This window comes from Micropterus dolomieu, linkage group LG23 (assembly GCF_021292245.1).
Source record: "Micropterus dolomieu isolate WLL.071019.BEF.003 ecotype Adirondacks linkage group LG23, ASM2129224v1, whole genome shotgun sequence".
In the NCBI taxonomy this organism is placed as follows: domain Eukaryota; kingdom Metazoa; phylum Chordata; class Actinopteri; order Centrarchiformes; family Centrarchidae; genus Micropterus; species Micropterus dolomieu.
Window position 1 is genome coordinate 12,061,415 of NC_060172.1, and position 20,104 is coordinate 12,081,518.

The following is a 20,104-nucleotide window of genomic DNA, read 5'->3' on the forward strand; positions in this document are numbered from 1 at the left end:
GAACCTTTTCCAAACTGTTTGTTTTTAATGATTGTGATGATGAGCTCGGTGGAAAGGGCAGGCCGCCTTGCCAGCTGAGTATGTTGTTAGGAAGAAATTGCAACTGCTTATTCTTTTGTTAGCTGTCATGTAATTGTGGGGAAGTAAATCATTCACCATGTTATCTTTGTGTTGGTCAAAACGCAGACAGGCTTGTGGGTGGCACTTGCGAAACTTGTGCGAGCATAGTTTCTGCTGCATGGTCCTTATTGCTCTGCGACATCAGTGTTTTATATCATTTTTGCAAGACATTGAACCCCAAATTGCTCCTGATAGTCAGGTCACCACCTTGCGTGATAGCTCGCTGCAGTCCATTTACAATTAGTGTGGTAAAATGACATAACCTAACAAAACAAGGTATCCTTAACATAAATTGGGCGTCCATCCACTGCAGGTCTGTGGTTCTAACCCTTCTCTCCTTTGTGTCCTTGGACGAAACACTGAAGTTTTTCCTGAAGGTTAGCCCAGCACCTTGCATGGTAGCTCACCGCCATTGAGTGTGTGAATGGGTGACTGAGAGGCAAATTCTAAAAAACCCTTTGGATAAAATTTGAATGCAGTCCATTTGCCATTTTGCATTTTACTGTACAGCTGACATGTAGCTTTTGATAATCCGTAAACCTGCACAGGATTTGTTAAAGGCACAGTTTGACATTTTGGGAAGTAGTCTTCTTGCCAAGTTAGATGAGAAGATAATTACCACTCATATCTCATATGAAGCTAGAGCCAAGAGACCTTTGCTTAGCATAAAAAAGGGAACCAGCTAGTCTGGCTCTGTCAAAGGTCAGATCAGCACCTTTTAAAGGAAATTAGGAGCCTTCACTCCGCCGCCCCGGTCACAGGGCCCGGCCAAGAAATAGTCCAATGCAACAGATTAATTTTGGCCCTTTTGACTAAATAAATGAGATATAACGTGATAATTAGTGAGCTTTAAAGGTCCCGGATAGAACCATCCTAGTTGCTTTATGCTTAAGTAAGCTGACAGAAGTGAACTATGATAAATTGACCTGATGTGATGACACTTAAGGGTAGGTAGGTGGTCGACTGACACAAAGCTGCCAGCGCTTTGGGTTGAGGGTTGTCAGTATTTGCTATATGATTGACGCTGGGGGAGGAGACAAACAGCTGGACAGTCACACAGCAGCTCCTCGCTCACTCCATGTCTCTTCCTTCATCTGATCAAAACTGATGACTTCAACAAGGATGTTAAGTTCTGGCAGAGGTATGAGATTACTTTCTCTTTTTGTGTTTTGTTTTTATAAATGTTCATATTACCACCATTCTCTATTAGTGTGTCAGTTACAAATAATTTTAAGGAACTAAGGATTCTTTTATATTAGATTAATTTGCAGATTATTTTCTTAACTGATTAATCTGTAGGTGTGAAAACTTTTTTTAAAAAGCAGAATATGCAAAAAAAAAATTAAAATTGTGTACAATTATTAAGAATGAATATTTAGGGTTAAATGGACTGTTTCTTTCAAAGAGGTTCCTTGGGTGTGTTTTCTGTATTCTGTACATACATATTAGTCATAATATGCATGCAAAGTATAGCACTATAACTGTTTTTGCGTTGGTTTATGGATTTACAAATTAGTTAAAATAATCCTAAAGGGTATCTGAAGTTTCTGTGAAGATGTTCATGAAGTTTTTTTCTTCTTGGCACTCGTCTCGAATATATTTCATCATCCTTATGTCAGGAGGTCACTGCATCCATAATCCAAGTTCTAGAAGCTCGCTCAGATTCAGAATAAAAAAAAATTCATGTTGTAAATGAGTCTTTATTTCCTTCCCTCCCTTCTAATAACTGGAGTAAGAAGTTTTAAGCTATTTAAGAGGATAGAGGCCGTCCTTGATAGCTGGGTCACGTGTGGTGTGGATTCAGAAACGTGTTCACCACTTCTGTGTGTTGTCAGTAAGAATATCACTGTTAAACATTTTCACAACAGACAAGTGAATTGACGTTCGCCGATCGCCGTTCATTTGGCCACATCTGGACAATACTTTTTCTAAGCCTTCTGACAAATACAGTCGGTAATCTTTTCAAATCCGTTGTGTTCCTTCTGTGTTTCTCCGATTCATTTTGAGGATTAGTGATAATCCCCACATGTGTAATAAATTGTAGCAGTGACTGAGACCCTAAAGTAAGTTCAACATGAAGACAGAATGAGAGGCTGGGATCAATGTTTTATTCCCCCACAGCTGAGGCCTTTTTGATTTCTTTCAATAAGGTGTTTTATAATTAGTGTTTTATATTGATTTTTACTTGTGCCCATGCACAACTACATCCTTGGGATGCAGTCCCACCCTCGCGTAACCTAACTTCATGTTATGCTGATGAGGAAGTAAAGCAACCTTCGCTTTTGGCGCATCATCATATAGCATCACAGCTCAGGCTTTTCTATAGACGTGTGGAGGAATTGATCATTAACTTGGAAGGGGAGTAGAATATAAATAAGGGGTTGAGTTTAAAATGGAAAATGTAGTATACTGTACATGTTGCACTGAACTAAATTCTCAAAACCTCTATGCTCTCACCGTTGTCTAAATAATCATTGTACTCTTAACTGTTTCCACAAACCTTTTGTAGAAGTGTTGAATCAGCATTAACAAGTGCCATTTAACTCTGCTGAAAACTGACTATATATATCATAATTCAGTGTAATCCTATTGCCCAAACAGAAGCAAAACTTGGAGAGGATTCAGCATTTTGAAGAGCTCAGCAATGATCTCCACTGTGATATGCCGCAGGGAGATGCTACAAAACGTTCAGTGCAACAGTCACATCAGAAGCCCTGTCAGGATCAAGCCTCGCAGGAACTCCATTCCCCCGACGCAGACTCTCACTGCTAAACATCTGCTGGCATATCTGCCCAGACCCCAGCCAGAATCTATCCATTACACTCCTTATACTTACAAGGTACAGCTTTCTATATTACATGATAACGTGTTATATGAAGTCCCTCTCCTCTCAAAAATGTTTTGCTTATTGTTAGAAAGCTGTTTCCACATTCATCAGCTTCACTTTAAACCCTACCCAAACCTGATGTGAATAAAATAATTAACAGATCTCATCCAAAATCCAGCCTGAACAGACCCTGATAGAGAGAGAACATGTGGACTGGCAGCTGCCTGATTTTCATTAATTAACAAGCAGCCACCATCAAAAAGAGCCTGCCTCTAAAAAAACAGGTATTTCTCTGCTGTGATGTTTCTGATGCGCTACGTGAAGCTGATAGAGAGTCTTCTTGGGTCCACTCTGGTATTGACACATATTGACGCAGACCTGGGACCCATGGCAATACAATGGGACCTTACCCGACCTGATTAGATGGAATGATTTGGATGCAGCCAGACTTAGATCTTGGGTTAGGTCGAAAAGTCACAAGGAACCATGATGACCTGGAAAGACCTCTAATAAAAGCTAATGATTCAGTCGATTCTGTATACCGAGCACTACTACTCCCCCCACAATGAGACAGCGACACAAAGCGTGCACAGACCACATCACCAGTATCCACAGCCACATTTTAGAGGAGGCTTTAGAATTGGATGGCCTTCAACAGGCCACAGCTTATGAATCTACTTCTGATTTATTTGGTGTTTTTGTACATTTTGTGAATCTTCTGCATTATTTTTTCTTCATTTCAGCTAACAGCTAAACCCTCTGTTGCTTCTACAATGACCTCAAAAAGAGCCTCTCTCATCGACAACTGGAACAATGCTAACTCCTCAACACTCCCACCATCCCACGAGGCCTCTCCCTCCCAGACCCAGAGTCCCTGCAGCCTGTCCTCTCTGGCTCTGACTAATCAAGAGCCCCCCCAACAGCCCACTATCCAAGCAGCTCCTCTGGAACCAGTAGAAGAGACCTCAAAGCCTCCTCGTTTGCATTGCAGCATACGTCTCAAGCGTTTCAGCTCCAGATGGCAATCGAGAGGCTCCACTGGCAGCAGCAACACTCCCATCTCTCCAATAGAGAAGCTGCATGTTGCAAGGAGTCACAAGAAGCGCCGAAAGCTGCTCGGTGATGAGCCATCATTGCACGTCACTGCCAGCAATCAGCGCCAGCGTTACGTCACCAAGGATGGCAAGTGCAGGGTCAATCTGGGGCCTATTGCAGACAAGAGTCGCTTTATCTCAGATATTTTCACCACATTAGTTGACCTCAAGTATCGCTGGTTCCTTCTGGTCTTCTCTATGTGCTACATTCTCACATGGGTGGCCTTTGGTGGAATCTACTTCTTTGGTGCCTGGGTGCGAGACGACATTTCTCACGTTCAAGGCCCACAATGGAAAGCATGCTTCGAAAATGTAGACAGTTTCCTTTCAGCCCTGCTGCTGTCAATAGAGAGCCAGAGGACTATTGGGTATGGCTCCAGGATGGTGACAGCTAACTGTCCTGAGGGTGCACTGATCCTGATGGTCCAGTCCATCCTTGGCTCCATAATTGATGCTCTGATGGTGGGCTGCATGTTTGTCAAAATCTCCCGGCCACAGCAGAGAGCCCAGACGCTGATCTTCAGCAAGCACTGCGTCATATGTGAGCGTGATGAGAAGCTGTGCATGCTCTTCCGCATTGGTGATCTGAGAGAGAGCCACATGGTGGATGCCAAGATCCGGGCCAAGCTGATCAAGTCCAGGCAGACCAAGGAGGGCGAGTTCATCCCACTGGAGCAGTCAGAAATCAATCTGGGCTACGACACTGGGGGAGACAGGCTGCTCCTGGTGGAACCTCAGACCATTACCCACATAATCAGTGAAAGCAGCCCCTTCTGGGAGGTGGGGTCTGAGCGTTTGAAGAGGGAGAACTTTGAGATCATTGTAATTCTGGAGGGCATCGTGGAAGCATCAGGTTTGTAGAACTATTTTTTTTAGTCTTGTGTTGTGCTCCAACAATCGTCATGTCCACAGTAATGCAGCTACATTTAAAAATGTTGCTTTTTTTAGATTCTTTCCCTGTTTTAAAAGATTTGGAGAGTTGTCAAAGAGTTAAATGATCCATTTCGTTAGAGGTGTGGTTGGATGGAAAGACCATAGCCTGCTGCTTGATCCTCAGAATACAGCTCTGATCTCTCTACTCTGACTCTCTGTCTTGTTTTGTGTTTCGGTATCACTGAACAAACAACACAGCTGTTATCCTTAATAACTTTGCTACACTGATAGCTCAAATTTAATTACTATTTTATTTCCAGGCAGTGGTGTAACAACACAAAGAGCAAAACATTTCAATTACGTTAGTGTAGGGCGTTATTTTAATTCTGCACAACTGAAAAAATTTCGGGATAAATCACAATCAGTGCTAATGAGAAAACCTAAAGGAAACTGGAAAAAATTGATGGCAACAGAAGAAATTTCAACATCGCTGCTGAGCCAAAGTACTTTAGCTATGTTTGAGTGGTTGACTGAAAACAATGAGGGGGCTTTCAGACAGTAAGTGGTTGCAACCTCCAATGTTTCCAATGTAAACAGCGTAAACTGTCTGTAAGCAGAAAATAATTTTAGTGGTATCTAGTATTTACTGGTATATTGTTGAAAAAAACAAAACAATGTTAGAGCAACATTTTGCTTTGAATTTTGATTATCCGGACCAAGACCAATAAACAATGTTTATGACAAAAGATGGAAGATGGAAATTTAAAGTTCTATTTCCATAATATTGGACATAGGCGATTTAAAATGCTACATTACAATACATATGCCTTGATACCAAAGCTGTTCTGAATTTATTTGGCAGATCTTTTTCCAATAAAGTGACTTTTACACGATCCTCCGGTGTGTTTGTTGTCTTGCAGGTATGACATGCCAGGCAAGGACATCCTACACCGAGGACGAGGTCCTCTGGGGTCACCGATTTGAGTCGTGCATTTCTTTAGAGAAAGGGGCATTTCGTGTTGACTACAGTGCATTTGACAAAATCTTTGAAGTCCAAATGTCCCGACTCAGCGCAAAAGACAGGAGCACAGCAAAGGAACAATGTTGTGTTTTAGAAAATGTTGGCTAAACAAGCAGTGTCTGTACATTAAAATGGCATATATTGAGTGACTTAAAGTGATTGTGATATTTCCTGATAAACTATAACAATGATACTTGATGAATATTAGTTTTAGGGAAGCTTCTGTTGTTCTGTTGTATGTGTAATAAGGCTTGCTCTATGTTTTATTATAATATGCCATTTAATAATCATTTAATAATGTTACATTATGACATTTTTATGTTGTCTTTAAATAAAATTTATTTTGAAAATAAAAATGAACATCCTGCTAAACTCAATTGTCTGTGGTGTAATCTGGGCAATTAAAAAAGGACTGTGGCAAAATAATCGTAACTCAAAGGTCTGCTTTCTTTTTGACGTTTTCTGAGCTTTTCAACTCCAGAAGGTTCAACTCCATGTTTTTTATTTATGTAAATGGTTCAGTTGACATCGTGTGAACTTCTGTCCTGTGGATGGTGGTCATAGTAGTACCATCAGAAAAATGCACTTAAAGTATGAAAAGTTAAAGTACTTATTCTACCGCACAATTGTCCCTGTCAGTTGTTTTCATTATTAAATGAATATTACTGATGCATAAACATGTATAAAGCATTTTATTGTTGTAGTTGGTGGAGGTAGAACTAATATAATTGCCTAACATATACACTGTTGGGCAGTTTAATGATTATTCATCACATTTTATCATATGATCAGCTTGATCGTATGTTTTTGCCTAGTCACTAACCACAGCTGTCAGATGAACGTATAATATACAGTAGCATCAAATGAAAATTTTCAAGTTAAGACTGTACTTAAGTAAAGTACTGGACTATCTTCTACTAGTCCAGTACTAGCTCCAATTACTGAATATTGTTTATGGATGTTTTGGAAACAGTTTTGATTTTTTTTTAACTCCCGGCCTTTAGATGGCGCTGATTCGCCAAAACGTTCGACGCCGTAAAATCCAAAGAAAAAGAAGCAGCGCCAGAAGAGCAGCATGATGGGATATGAGAGTCCTCCGGCGGCGCGGTGCCGCCATGTCACCTAGAGAGAAACGTATAGCGCTTCTCTCTGCTTTATGCGTAGTTAGTTTTGCTCTTTATTATATTCCTACTTTTCTTTACGTGACTTTAATTCTTGCAGTTTGTTGTATTGTGAGTTACTATCACAGCGGAGAACCGCTTCCCGCCTGGTTAGGCCTGAATCCGCGGGCTGGCCTGAGCGTCGCAGCCGTGCTCCGGCGCTGGTTGTGGGGCTGGGGGGTGACCGGCGTGTCGGTGGCCGCAAGGGGGAGAACGAAGAGTAGCAGAAACAAAACTGAGCTCAGGGAGCCAGAGGGACACTTCAAAGAAAGGCTCGCTGAAACGGGGATATATCGGAGGGAAACACTGTCAAGTGACTCTTTTCTTTTCAGCCCTCGGGATTTCCTCATGGGGAGTTACATCGGGAAACCTGAGAGTCCGACCGCTGATCCTGGGAGGCCGAGAGCGGCGAGAAACCCCCGAGAGCAACTGCGGGAAAAGCTGTCCAAACCCAACCATGCAGTTTATACCCCAAACAGGAGGCTGTCATTTGCTGGGTACGTTCATAATCAAATCACGCCACACCAACGTACGCTCAGGGTCAGTTAGGAGGCAGTACCGGTAGAGCTGGGTTAAATTTCTTGGCGGGTTTTAATCATTAACTCAAAGCCTTTGAAAGGATCTTTATCAGCACACTCAAATAAGCAAACAAAGTAAGTTAGCCCTTTTCTCAGTACATGTCTGCATGTTTAAAAAGAATGTAATTCCTGGAGAGTTTTCTAGAAATAACAGTATTGTCCAATTGTGAACCGTGATGAGTGGAAAGGCTTACGTTTTGGAAGACAACAACATGCCTCATCTATTTGGTTTTGGTGTATTGAACATTCTGTAATATGTAAATAAAACACAATATATTGGAATTTTACAGCGATGAAACGATTCAATTATGGACTTGTTTCCGTGGTTGCCACTTGTGTTTACATTGTGCCAGTGGTATTGGATGTCTGAGTATTGGCATATTAGAAAATGGGAAAAATACAATTTGATATTGATAATTATCATGATAAATGTCAAATCAAATCATTATAACTTTAAAGGCTGAGTTTTGCTCCTTAATGAAAGTTGAAGAAACCAGATGGTTAATTGTTGTTTTTAAACAATTCTTTATGGTCAGAACAAACACTTCAAATTCAAAACAGCTCAAATCTCTTTTCCTCAACAAAATAAATATCTTCATAGAAAAATTAATCGCTAATTTGTAAGTGATTCAAAAGAATTAAATCAAACATTTGTTGAACATTTGTTATAGGAAAGTTACACTGCAATAATTACCATTATTGTTTCATTGCCCAGCCCTGCGATCTGCTCAAAGTGATAAAATGTTTATCCAGGGTAAACCCAGCATTTGATTTCAGTAATTCCTATATTGGAACGGTGCGAGATGTGGAAATATTGAATTAAAATGTTGTTTTCAGTGCATGGAAATATGTTATCATTCCTGGCAGACAGTAGACATCTATGGGATGACAAAATAACTTTAAAGATGCAACCAGCTGCTGGACAACAAGTTTTAACAAATCAAGTTTTGACTTTCCCCTTTCCGTAGAGTAAAAAATGGAGGGCTGAAGTCAGAAATGAGACTCATGATGTAGATTATATAAAAACATATACACCTTGGCTGTATATTTGTTATTGGATGCAGGTTACATGTGTTTACTCTTGCATCATGATGTTTTTTGTTCTCAGGGAGCCGCTGGGCACAGTGGGCAGGTTCACCATCACGCCCCAGCGTCACTATCCCCTGCAGCAGCCGGGTGTTTCCTCAGTTGGAGTCCTACCTCCGGTCAAGTGGGATGGCTTCCGGAAGAAAAACGTCCTCAGCCCCCGCAACTCCCCGGCTGTCCTGAGCCCCGTCACTGTGAAGATCGCCAGGCCCGACCACCACAGCACCCCCAGGTCTCTACATTCATGCAAACACTTCATCATACCAGTGTTAAATGATTTTGTCCGTTATCTAGAAGAAACCACACACAGTACATTGTTTCAGATTCCAGAACGTAGTTGTTTTTATTCATGTCACTGTGCTTTAAAGGTCAACTTGAATCAGCTCAGATTGGAGACAGATAAGCTGAGACTGTCAAGTAACACATTCATTGACAGGTGTTATGCGAGTTTTGCATGCCTCCTGAGAATTGCATGCACCTCCAAATAATGCTTTTAAACGCAATAATATCATTTGCGGGGTTCAGCAATGGGTATATAGCCAAAAGTATATAGCCTATTCTATGAACATTTAGAGTCGTTAATATTTTATTACACATTGAGATGAAGCAAAAATATGCGGCGATAACCCCGTTTGATCAGTGTGCAGAGCAAAGTATCTGAGAAGGACCTTTTAAGAGGTGAACGCATAATTCGGCAGAACAGATGAGGAAGGCTAGCTGCCGAGATTTGCATTCACCTCTTGAAATTCTCGCAGGTATGCAGAACTCCGCACAACCGGGCAAGACGCTGACAGCAGAAACAGCTGATCAGACGTGAGTTACAAGTTCGCTACGTCAGAACTTATTCGGAAAAAGTGTTTCCATCTCCCATTTAGCGCATTAACTCTTTTTCGACAAAGGCAAAAACCACCGCAAGTGAGCGCAAAAACTTTTTTGCGAACATTTTTATTTTTTATTTTGCCGTTTTCATCACCCTTTTCTTATGCGATACTTCAAAATGCGTATCAAAAAAAACGTTGATGGAAACACGGCTAGTTTGTGGGTAATTGGGAGGGGCATATTTTGCTATTCTACAAAATGAATAATAGATTATTTGACAATGAAAAACCCTGGTGATTGTTGATGACTGGTGTTGAGAGAGACAGAGACCAGTGTTTAGTAAATCCCAATTTGTCGGGTGTGTGCTGAGGATTTGCTGTTTGACCAGAGCTGTATTGTTACCTTTTTTGTTTTTAGTTTGGACCATCTGAGTTGTGCAGGGCTCCCCAGGGCCTCCGCAGACCCCTGCTCCAGAGAAAGTGTCCTCAAGGTGTTGAAGGAAAGCCGCAAGAGAGAAGTGGAGGATGAGGACAGAACCTTCGCAACTGAGCAGAAAAGCAAAAGAAGGTACAAGGCTGAAAGGGATCTCTGGAAAGACCACAACAGTGCTAGCAAGCTTCCCCACTGGCACTGATTGGGTATTGTAGCCAACCCTCAAGAGCATCCCACATCACTTCCTTTGATATGGGATGATGGAACCAGATGTAGATAAAATGTTAAAACCAGGTGGAAATGGAGTCTTAAAGGCCAAAATAAATGCTAGAGATTCAATGTAGTTTTTAGCTGACAGATCACAGCAAGAACTCCAACATTGGAGTTTCTATATATTGATCCATCAAAAAATATTTAGAGAAGGAACTATGTGCTTGGAGTTTTTGTATTAAGCCGCTTTAACATGCACACGTTTATCTTAATCCGATAGCAATTTCCATATTACTTTTCACATGGCACAAGTCTGAATAGTGTCCGATTAACGTACATACAGAGAGAGAGAAATGTGCATCTTTTACAACTTTCTGACATCTCCAATGAATCCATTATCATCTCTTATACTCAAAGAAACCGCCAATTTAAAGTTGTTGAGGAGACACTTTTCAGTTTTTATTTATTCCAACTGCATGGATGAATGAATTAATATACAGCTAAATGTTTAACATACATACATCAGGCTGGCTCTCTGTAACTGTGCTATAATGTCTGAATTAAGTCTTTGGGACAGACGCCTATGTCTGAAGAACAAAACCGTTTAACACGCAGAAGAAGCCAGCAATGTCAACATTACTTGTCTGAAAGGGGTTTTAGGTATTTTGTTCAGCTTTCATTTTATAAATCCAGACATCACAACCTTAAAGAACAACTGCTACTCACTACTTGGTTCGTGCATTCAGGCTGTTAAAGTATTTTACATGTTTGTAATCCATTTTTATTTCCCAAGGCGTAACGACAGCGGAGGAAGTGCACACTCTGCTTTTGGGCCTCTTCTGCCCAATGGAACACCATCACAGCTGGTCCCTAAGTGAGTTCCACTTTTCTGAAATCAAATCTTGTCTTTGAGTTTTACTATGTGATGATGTGAAGCCCGTAGCAGTGTGTGAAGTATAGTGTGGCTGTCTAAATGTAGGTGGAAATGCTTTCTCTTCTTCCTCCAGGCCAGGAAACCTGAAAAGAGGGATGACCTCTATGGCAGAGGAGTCCATCATGAAGAGGTCTCGCACCTCCTCCATCAGCTCGGCCAGTGGAGTCCATGCCCCGAGAGGAACCCCGGGCACGAGGAGAAACCCTATCCAAAGCTCCTACAGCTCTTCAGTAGGCCTCAGCCAGGTAAGACTTACCTCCTGCATTACAGTGCACGTGTCCCTGCAGAGGTAAAGTGGAGTTGTTAAGCTTTATTTCCATTTTACCTTCACAGTGGAAGAAACGGTCAGCACCCAGCTCCCCTCTGTCCAGCCCCGGATCATCTCGCTGTCAGACTCCAGAGGGAGCCTCCAAAAGAACCAGGTATGTCTCTGCTGGTTTCCTGTTAGTTAGGGATGCACCGAATGTTCAGCCACTGAAATTAATTGGCCAAAAATAGCAACAAAAGCACTTTTGGTGTTCAGCCTAATAAGTCAAGACTGCATAAATTTTCCGAACAATTACATTGATCAATTGCATTCGAGAGTAATTGTTACGAGAGTCCTACCTAAAGAGAGACTGAGTCTTCATGTTACGTGATAAGAGAACCACATACAATATTATTTATCAAATTGGGTCAGACTTGATGAATTTAGCGCGAGGATACACATGTGACAACGTCCGGTTTTCAAAATAAGGTGTGTCTACATGGTCTCTATATGGAAATAAGATTAATTGGATTATATTCACAGAAAGTATAAAACATTACATGAATCCATTAAACGTAAATGGACACATGTAATTTTCTTTACTGGATCCTCTTGGGCCTCGGACCCGCCCCTCATAGTCTCTCCATATCCTGTGGGAAACACTGAGTAAAAAGCACATTTTGATTATTCAATTTATGCAATGGTAAAAAAAAAGGTGAAATAATGGAAAAAATGTGAATGTACTTGTTTGGTATTCAGTAATCGGCAATTTTTTTCATTATCTTCGGCTTTGTCCAAAAATTTTCATTTCGGTGCATCCCTACTGTTAGTCATCCACATTTAATCTAATTTTACATTTTTCATTTTTCATTACCAGAGAGGACGATGGCCAGTCTCCTAGCTCAGCATCCTCAGTGAGGTCAGAACAGACATCCTCCGACAAGGCACCCGTTACATGTAAGTCTCATTTATCTCCAGTGTCTGTCTGAACAGAGGGAAGCTGAGAAGTTCAGCACTGTGATGAGGATTATGCAAGGCTATATAATACTGACACTGCATTTAAATTAATATTTAAAGCTGCCTACTTTGCCTAATGGCAATTAGAGGTTATTCTAAAGCTAAAACATGTAAGTTATGAACAGAATATTATTTTAAAACATTCAAAAAATTATCAGCAGAATGGGGGAAGTTATGTCAAAGAGGTATATGCATTCTGTTGCAGAAATGTCTACTGAAGTTAGCATGCTAACGAGCTAGCCCGATCTGTCCTGTCTCGTAATACAACTTTGTACTGAGAGAGGCAATAGTCCCATAGTATAGGTCAGAATTTCCAACCTGGGGCTAACCTGTCCCACACAGGTCATCGTCTCTAAATCTGAATAGCTGCAGTATCCCCGTGTTAAGCTTTTGACACACATAAATCAATAGTCGCTGTGTATACTGTTGGTCACTCTTTGTCTGCTGTGAGTTCCAACATGGCACCAAAAGCTAGGGATGCTCTGATTAGGGTGGGCGATCTTCTTTATTTTCATATTGTCTAATCATGGCTACTTGAGATCACAAACTGGCGATCTGATTGCCAGGGGGCCATGTTACGTTGCAGCATACCAGTGAAATGCCAACATGGAAAAAAAAGACTTATTAGCTTTAAGAGAAACCACCAGAAACATCTGTAAATGCTCAATGCAGTGTTTCCCACAGAATTACAGTGTAACTCTGGCGCGTACGCGGGTGGTGGGTGCAGTCGATATTGAACAGCAGCTATGTACAGCGTGCTAACCTGACAACCCAGCTGTATTCTAACGTTAGCATAGCTATCCTTATTAGCTAGGCTCCTTACATGCTTATTATAACTTATTTGTCTATAAACACACGGCTCTGTTTCCGTTTGTGAGAAAGGGAGCGAGCAAGCAGAGGTGCTGAGCGAATCTATGCACTGCTGGCAGCTCCGCAATGAATCTGCAGGGCACCTCTGGAATTATTTTCATGTAAGGTAACATTAGGAGGGGATTTGTTGTGACACTAAAACTAGTCCACGGTGACTGAGTGAATGACAGCAGAATAACTGAATTTTATAAAGACATGGTGCAGATTCTGATTCAGCATCAGATCAGTGCATCCTTACCAAAAACTTCAACAGTGTTGGTTGTATAGCAGTAGACAATGTGTTTTGTATTTTTGTCGCCTTTTGTTTTATTGTCTATTATATGATGATGTTGCAGCCAAACTTACTCCAGTCCCCAAGGTCCCAGTCACTACTTCAACAGACTCTCCTGGTAGTGGTGGGTTAAGAAAACGGAAGATCCAGCTGGTGTCCAGTCACCGGGATGATCACATCTCTCTGGTAAGGAGTGCTACATCATCAGACTTCCTCTATTGGGCTTGTGTTATCTAGATTTCTCTTTTTTTTTACTCTTGTCGATTGCTTGTTGATCTGCAGCCCCCGCCACCAGAGTTGGGCTACACTATCACTGCGAAAGACCTAGATGAAGAGAAAAGGGCTGGCATCAGCAAGATCCAGAAAGTCCTGGAGACGCCTGGTGAGTAGAAGCAGCCACAGGAATAAAAAGTTTAACTCTTCTGCAGTGTTTGATTCATGCTGCACTGTTACCATCCATTCCCACATACAGACTTAAATGCTGTAACAGTAATAGGCTGTCATTCATTGTTAATTTAACCTTGAAATAATAATCTGCTGCCACCCACCTGAACTCAAAAGCCAAATTGAGATAGATTGAACATTATGCAACTATATTCTGATGCACCGTAGAGACAACCGGGGAATAACCAGTCAAATCTAAGTCCATTTGTGTAAACTGGGTAAATCCACTGATTCAGCTGAGAATCTTTCTCCTAGGTTGCTCTTCACTCTGTGTGGGATTAAACACGAGAGCAAGTGATCACTCATTCCTTATATTCTTCCAAATAGAAACGTAGATGTTCATTTCTGCTTATTTCTGAGCTGTTAAGTGATTTCTCTTTTGGCTGTTGTGATTTAGGACCCTTCGGACTCTGACCAGTCTTAGGTAGCTGTTGACTGGGTAAGCCCCAGCCTGACCTCTGACCTTGCTGTTGATTTGTCCTTGTTAGCTCTGGAGCCAGAGAAGCCTTTCTCTTCCCCAGCCACCACTTCCACCCAGGCCACCTTCTCTACGGGCTCTACCACCACCGCCACGCTGAGCAGCCTTCTGGCATCTCCTCTGCCCACAGTCTCCAGCTCTGCGATCCCTGTCATCAACCTGGATCCCAGCCCGAGCAGCAGTGTCAGCACAGCACCCATAGCTTCCAACCCACTGCTGGAGGCTCTGAAAATGAAGATCAGCATTCCTGGTAGCTCCACATCTGCTGCCAACACAACTACAGGTACAGTCACTGAACTGAAGGTCTTTCCAGGTGGAAATTCCCAAGTGTAAGGTTAAAAAAAAAAATAAAACCAAAAGTCACTTCTGCCTTTGAATTTGTCTTTTCATTTTTTTTTCCCGGTTACTATTTTGTAAGTTTTAAACAATAGTTTCATATCATAACATTTCATATATATTTCTGTATATCCAGAACATCCCATATATCTCATGAGATGTATTGATTGATCCACATTCTTGTTTGTTCCCTCCAATTGGCTTGTTGTGTCTGTAGTGTCTGCAACAACTACACCGGCACAACCCAGTAGCTTAAACCTGAAGGTTTCGACTACAGTGGATGCCCCAAAGCTCCCTCCTGCCTACCCATCTCAGTTCTCCTCTGCTGGTTTGGAGCAGCCCTCTGCCTTTACTCAGGTGCTGGGTCAGGTCTCCAAGGCTTCCAGCAGCACTCCACCTGTAGCAGCAGCAAACCTGTTTGGACTAGCAAGCCAGATCAGCACGCCCACTGCCTCTTCATCCTCTAACTTGATCACGGCTACTGCTTCTACCCCAGCCAGCAGCTCAGAGTCCATCAGTAACACCAACCCCTTGCTGGCTTCAGGGTTCAAGCCCATCTTTGCTGTCACCACCACCTCCTCCACTACATCAACCCCAGAGAGCAAACCTGTCCAAAATTTCAAGCCCATCTTTGGAGCTACCACTGCAAGCACTGGTTTTAAACAGCCTCCATCCCTCACAACCACCAACCCAGCCTCTACGGTTTCTTCAAGTACTACACCCTCGATGTTCGGTGGACCAATTAGCAGCACCACAGTTGCCCCATCTGTTTTTCCTGGTATGACCAACGCCACCACAGGCACACCCTCCACCGGCTCCATCACCACCACACAGCCTACCGCCCAGCCAGCTGTGAAATCCCTCTTTGGAAACTGGTCAGCACCATCCACAACAAGTACCAGTTCAACTTCAGTGCAGGCCCCTAATACAGGGAGCACATTTCAATTTGGAACTGCTAGCACCACTACTGCAGCTGCTCCTGCTGTTGCCTCCACAACCTCCACCAACAGCACCTTCGCATTTGGTGCAACACAGCCAGATCCCCAAGCAGCCAACCAGAAAGTATTCTCCTTTGGCCAGACAGCAACCAGCCAGAACACAACCACTGCTTCGTTTGGAGGATTTGCCATGGCCAACACAGCCTCCACCACTGCTGCCACCACCACCCAGTCCACTTTCGGCTTTGGAAAGTCGTCATTTCAAGCGCCAGCTGTGCAGTCAACCTTCGGCTCCTCAGCAGCAACGCCAAAACCATTCACCTTTGGAAACAGCGGAGTATCATCTACACCTGCCTCTAACCCCGCCCCACCCCCTTTCCCCTTTGGGACAGTTGCTGTCACCACAGCAACCAGCTTTGCGACTCCAGCTAAACCAGCGTTTGGAGCCACCTCCGCTGGTTTTGCTTTCGGTGGCACCACCGCTCCCTCAGCTGCACCCTCGGCTGCACCCAGCTTTGGTGCATCAACCCAGACTCAGAGCTCCTCCTCAGCCACCTTCACATTTGGCAGTGCTGCTCCTCAGCAGGCTCCTTCTGGCCCTGCTCAACCAGCACAGAGTGGATTTAACTTCGGTGCTAGTATGCCATGCCCCCAGTTTGGAACACCAGTCTCTAATAATCCTGCACCACAGATGGGAAGCTTCAACTTTGGGGCTGCTGCTACTGACAAACCAACTTTTGGTAAGGAAAAAATAAAACAGTTTTGCTTGTTTATATTGTAAACCCAGACACCAAGGGATTTACACTGACGTTTCTGAAAGAGTCAACACAATTTTGGCTTTCACAGTTATTCAAACTTTATAGCGTATGCAGACAGACAAATCCTCCCTGGCATCAGGTTCAAGTTCCCTATTTGATTCCCAAACAGAATACTTGATTAATGCAGGTGGGAATCTTTCTTGGTTTCAAAATTTGATTCAGAAACATTTCTAGATTCAATAAATAGAAATGGTTTTTTTTTTTTTTTTTTAAGGCTCTTACTCCAGTCTGCTGTGTGTCAAACCATTCAGTCATATGTTGTTTTTTTTAATTTAAACTGGCATTTTAACGGTTCTTGATGAACATCACTGTCTGATTAAACACAGCATTTTATTTGGGAAAAAGTTAACAGAAATAATTTGGAAATATTTTAAGTCTTTTGACTGTACGAGAATAATGAAATGATATGATAATGAAATGGTGTACATCTGAGTAACATTTCCTCACTCAAAACTAAAAACTCTTGGTTAGACTGATAATTTTGTGTTTCTTAAACAAGACGTCTACATTTGTTTCTGTCCCAGTGGAATTCAATGCTTTAGGCCTGGTTGGTTGTTTGGTTTAATCAAGTTGTGTGCTGCTTTCTCTGTAGGGACGTCTACCCCATCCTTCGGCCAGAGTGCTGCTGCAGGTCCACTTCCCTTTGGAAGTCCTGGAACTCCAGTCCAAGGCTTCAATGCTGTTCCTTTTGGTAGGTGATTAATTTTTTTGAGCTGCAGACTCCCAACAACTCCCTGTGGTTTTCTCTGCTTCTACTATTTCTCCCTGCTATATTTTAAAGTGATACACACCCCAAATTGCTCATAATGTATCTTATTATATGGTTGTTCATTTTTATTGAAGAATATCACTGCAAACGAAGTCCTGATAACTTGGTGACAAACACAGTATGTTTCCCATAACTTCTTCACAGTCAAAATTTCCTGCTGATTCAGTGGCGGAAATGTGAAAGCCCGGCAGCTGGACATGTTTTGTTTGCATCACTGGTAACATAACACAGCTACAGTGCAGCTGATGATAATCTGTAAACAGCCAAGTGAGTCTGATATTGAACAAGACGTAGGAGTGAAACTAAACTCTAGGGTTGGGCAATGTCTACAATGAAACATGGGGATGGACGATGTCACCTGGTTCGTGGGCGAGCGCACGCCAGAGGGAGGCAGCAGTCGTCTTATGTGCATGTGTTCTAGCACAGACTTAACTCGTTAAAAAATTGGTAGTCTATTAAATGATGTTACAAGTGGTGTGAGTGTGTCAGAGTGTGGGGAGAAGAGAATTCCGAGGCAGGTGCAAAGCATACTTAAAAACAATAAGAAGAATGTTCATACAGCTCCAAAAGTACTGAAAGCTGAACAAGAAAAACAGAGCTTTTTCTTTCAGAGCAACAAAGCATCACAGTCTACAAACCTTTACTCGCCCAGTCCTGTCTCAAAGTTACCTAACTACAATAGAAATAGGGAGATGAGTGATCTGTAGAAAGGAGAACGGAGTAGCAATATGCTTGCCCTATCTCTTCACCCCTGATTTTGCACGCTCTGATATTCTCAGCTTTGGTGCTGAACACTAGAGACGTTGACTAAAACGCTCCCACAGACAAGACTCTGGCACCGCTTACTGTTTCACCATTCAAAGTGATCTCTGATGCGGTTTCAGGAGTCATGCAGTTGAGATGCTCTGCAAAAACAATTTGTGCGGCCCAAAACTTAGGACTGTATGATCAGTTCATACAGAATCACAGTATATCTGACCCATAGCTAAATAAAATGCATTAGCTGTTTCAGGTGAATCACTTGGAAAATTGAGGTGGAGCCCTTGTTAAAGCAGTCAACCAGAAAACAATATTTTTGTGAAAAAATACAAAGAAATGTTAATATCTGTTCTTATAAATGACTCGTTCTGTATGTTTTATTATCAGGGTCTCCAACGACTCCCTCCTTCTCTATCGGAGCTGGATCAAAGCCATCTGGAGCACGTCAGAGGCTGCAGGCGCGGAGGCAACACAACAGAAAGAAGTAACCTGCTGCATGCGTCCTGCACTGCTTTCAGAGGACTTCAGCTGGCTCTGTTTTAAGCCCAACATCCCCCAACCAGGCCACCACCATGCCCTCTGCTTCCTTCCCCTCCTCTATTGGGTTGTGCTGGCCTGAAACATTGTGTTTGCAGAGGAGTTAGAAAGAGCACATCAGCTTGCTGAGTTCATGCTGCCTGGATGACTACATGACCCAGTGAGGAGACAGAATCCATAACAACGTACTATACTTGAAGAGGGAGAAAAGACAGCTGAGTAGTTTGATTCTGAACAAAAGCATATCCAAAGTTATTTTTCCTTTACAGTACGTGGACACTCCCATTGGTTCGTCTTAAGGAGAAAGTTGAGTCAGGCAAAGACATGGAGCCTTGGCTCAAACATTTATTTTTTTACGTGACGCGCTGGTTTGTATGTTACCGAATGTTTGAGTACATTATCTAAATGAGTCTGAATAGGGTTAAATGCACAGTTGATCCAGATAAGGTACACAACACTGCAGTGTAAATGTAAAGTTATGAGACGTTTGCATTTTAAATTATTTTTTTAATTGGCTCTCTGACCCTGTAAATGATTGTGTTTCTGCACTTGAAGGTCAACTTAGTAAATGTCTTAATGTAGTTAGTGCAGACCCTTGTTTTCTTGTTTCATACTCTGTCATTGCAAGCATTCCCAGAGTCCTCCAATGGACGGCCTTTTTTTGATAGTATTTGCCAACACTTCATGCCTGTGAAAAGAATCTGTGATCTTTCTCATCTTTAAATTCTGAGATGTGTTTGTTTGTGCCAGACTACCTCTCTTTACTCCAGGCACTGAATCCATGTTAATTCACTGAAAATATCAATTAGATTTTACCTTCAACTACTGTTAGTCCAGATGGACCTTAATAAATACATTGAGTTTTTAAACATCTGCACAGCAACACATTCTGAAATATCAGTTATATTAGATTACATGGCATGAACGTAACATCAGATTGACTAAAAATACAATCGTATCAAATTGGAAACTCTTATCTGCATGGTAATTACAGAAATTCTCACTACGTTGCAGGGATTTTTGTAGTCTGTAATGTTGCTTACTTGGACCATGAGTTGAGGAATTTTTTCAAGCAAAGATGACGGTAAATCCATTTGTCAGCAGTCAGTTATTTTATTAAAATTGTTTCTGTTCTCAGTAACAATCATCTCTTTTTGTGAAAAGTGAGCTTTATATATGGCATTTTGTGGTGGTTAATTTTTAATTAATAAAAACTTAATTTTGGACGTAGTAGATGTTCCAACAAGAACACATTCAACCTTTCAAGGTCCAATTCTTGTACTTTTCGACCATGTCACCGGGCCATTGAATTGACTGATTCAGTTAAGTTGTGTCCAAACTCTACTACATACTGACTGTATACACTACATATTAATATTAACAATATATTGGTTTTTGTAGTTGTTATACAAGAAATCTGCATACTTTATAGTACTGTATTATTCTAATGGGAAATTATGCAATAT

At 41.9% G+C, this 20,104-nt stretch overlaps 2 protein-coding genes across 3 annotated transcripts; both read left to right on the top strand.

Annotated features, from left to right (window-relative positions):
* Positions 1 to 2,764: 2,764 nt before the first annotated feature.
* Positions 2,765 to 6,043, top strand: LOC123963060 (G protein-activated inward rectifier potassium channel 3-like). The gene is made up of 3 exons (XM_046039581.1): positions 2,765 to 2,959; positions 3,691 to 4,894; positions 5,835 to 6,043. The coding sequence occupies exons 1-3, from the start codon at positions 2,765 to 2,767 to the stop codon at positions 6,041 to 6,043; spliced, it is 1,608 nt and encodes a 535-aa protein (XP_045895537.1).
* A 948-nt stretch (positions 6,044 to 6,991) lies between these two features.
* pom121 (POM121 transmembrane nucleoporin) lies at positions 6,992 to 19,891 on the top strand. 2 transcript variants are annotated; one of them, XM_046040084.1, is made up of 13 exons: positions 6,992 to 7,592; positions 8,782 to 8,991; positions 9,996 to 10,145; positions 11,014 to 11,094; positions 11,228 to 11,399; positions 11,488 to 11,576; positions 12,279 to 12,358; positions 13,615 to 13,745; positions 13,842 to 13,941; positions 14,492 to 14,764; positions 15,035 to 16,495; positions 17,166 to 17,264; positions 18,489 to 19,891. In XM_046040084.1, exons 1-13 carry the CDS (start codon positions 7,021 to 7,023, stop codon positions 18,587 to 18,589), a joined length of 3,519 nt encoding a protein of 1,172 aa, XP_045896040.1. In that variant the 5' UTR covers positions 6,992 to 7,020; the 3' UTR covers positions 18,590 to 19,891. The 2 variants fall into 2 exon arrangements, with proteins under 2 accessions (XP_045896040.1, XP_045896041.1); XM_046040085.1 differs by having other exon boundaries at positions 13,624 to 13,745.
* The last annotated feature ends 213 nt before the right edge of the window (positions 19,892 to 20,104 follow it).

Bases quoted from the DNA above. Each gene is read 5' to 3' on its own strand.
- pom121 (XM_046040084.1), top strand. From the start codon at position 7,021: ATGAGAGTCCTCCGGCGGCGCGGTGCCGCCATGTCACCTAGAGAGAAA. The intron at 11,400-11,487 runs GTAAGACTTACC...TTACCTTCACAG, and splicing joins CTTCAGTAGGCCTCAGCCAG to TGGAAGAAACGGTCAGCACC. The intron at 14,765-15,034 runs GTACAGTCACTG...TTGTGTCTGTAG, and splicing joins TGCTGCCAACACAACTACAG to TGTCTGCAACAACTACACCG.
- LOC123963060 (XM_046039581.1), top strand. From the start codon at position 2,765: ATGATCTCCACTGTGATATGCCGCAGGGAGATGCTACAAAACGTTCAG. The intron at 2,960-3,690 runs GTACAGCTTTCT...TCTTCATTTCAG, and splicing joins ACACTCCTTATACTTACAAG to CTAACAGCTAAACCCTCTGT. The intron at 4,895-5,834 runs GTTTGTAGAACT...GTTGTCTTGCAG, and splicing joins GGGCATCGTGGAAGCATCAG to GTATGACATGCCAGGCAAGG.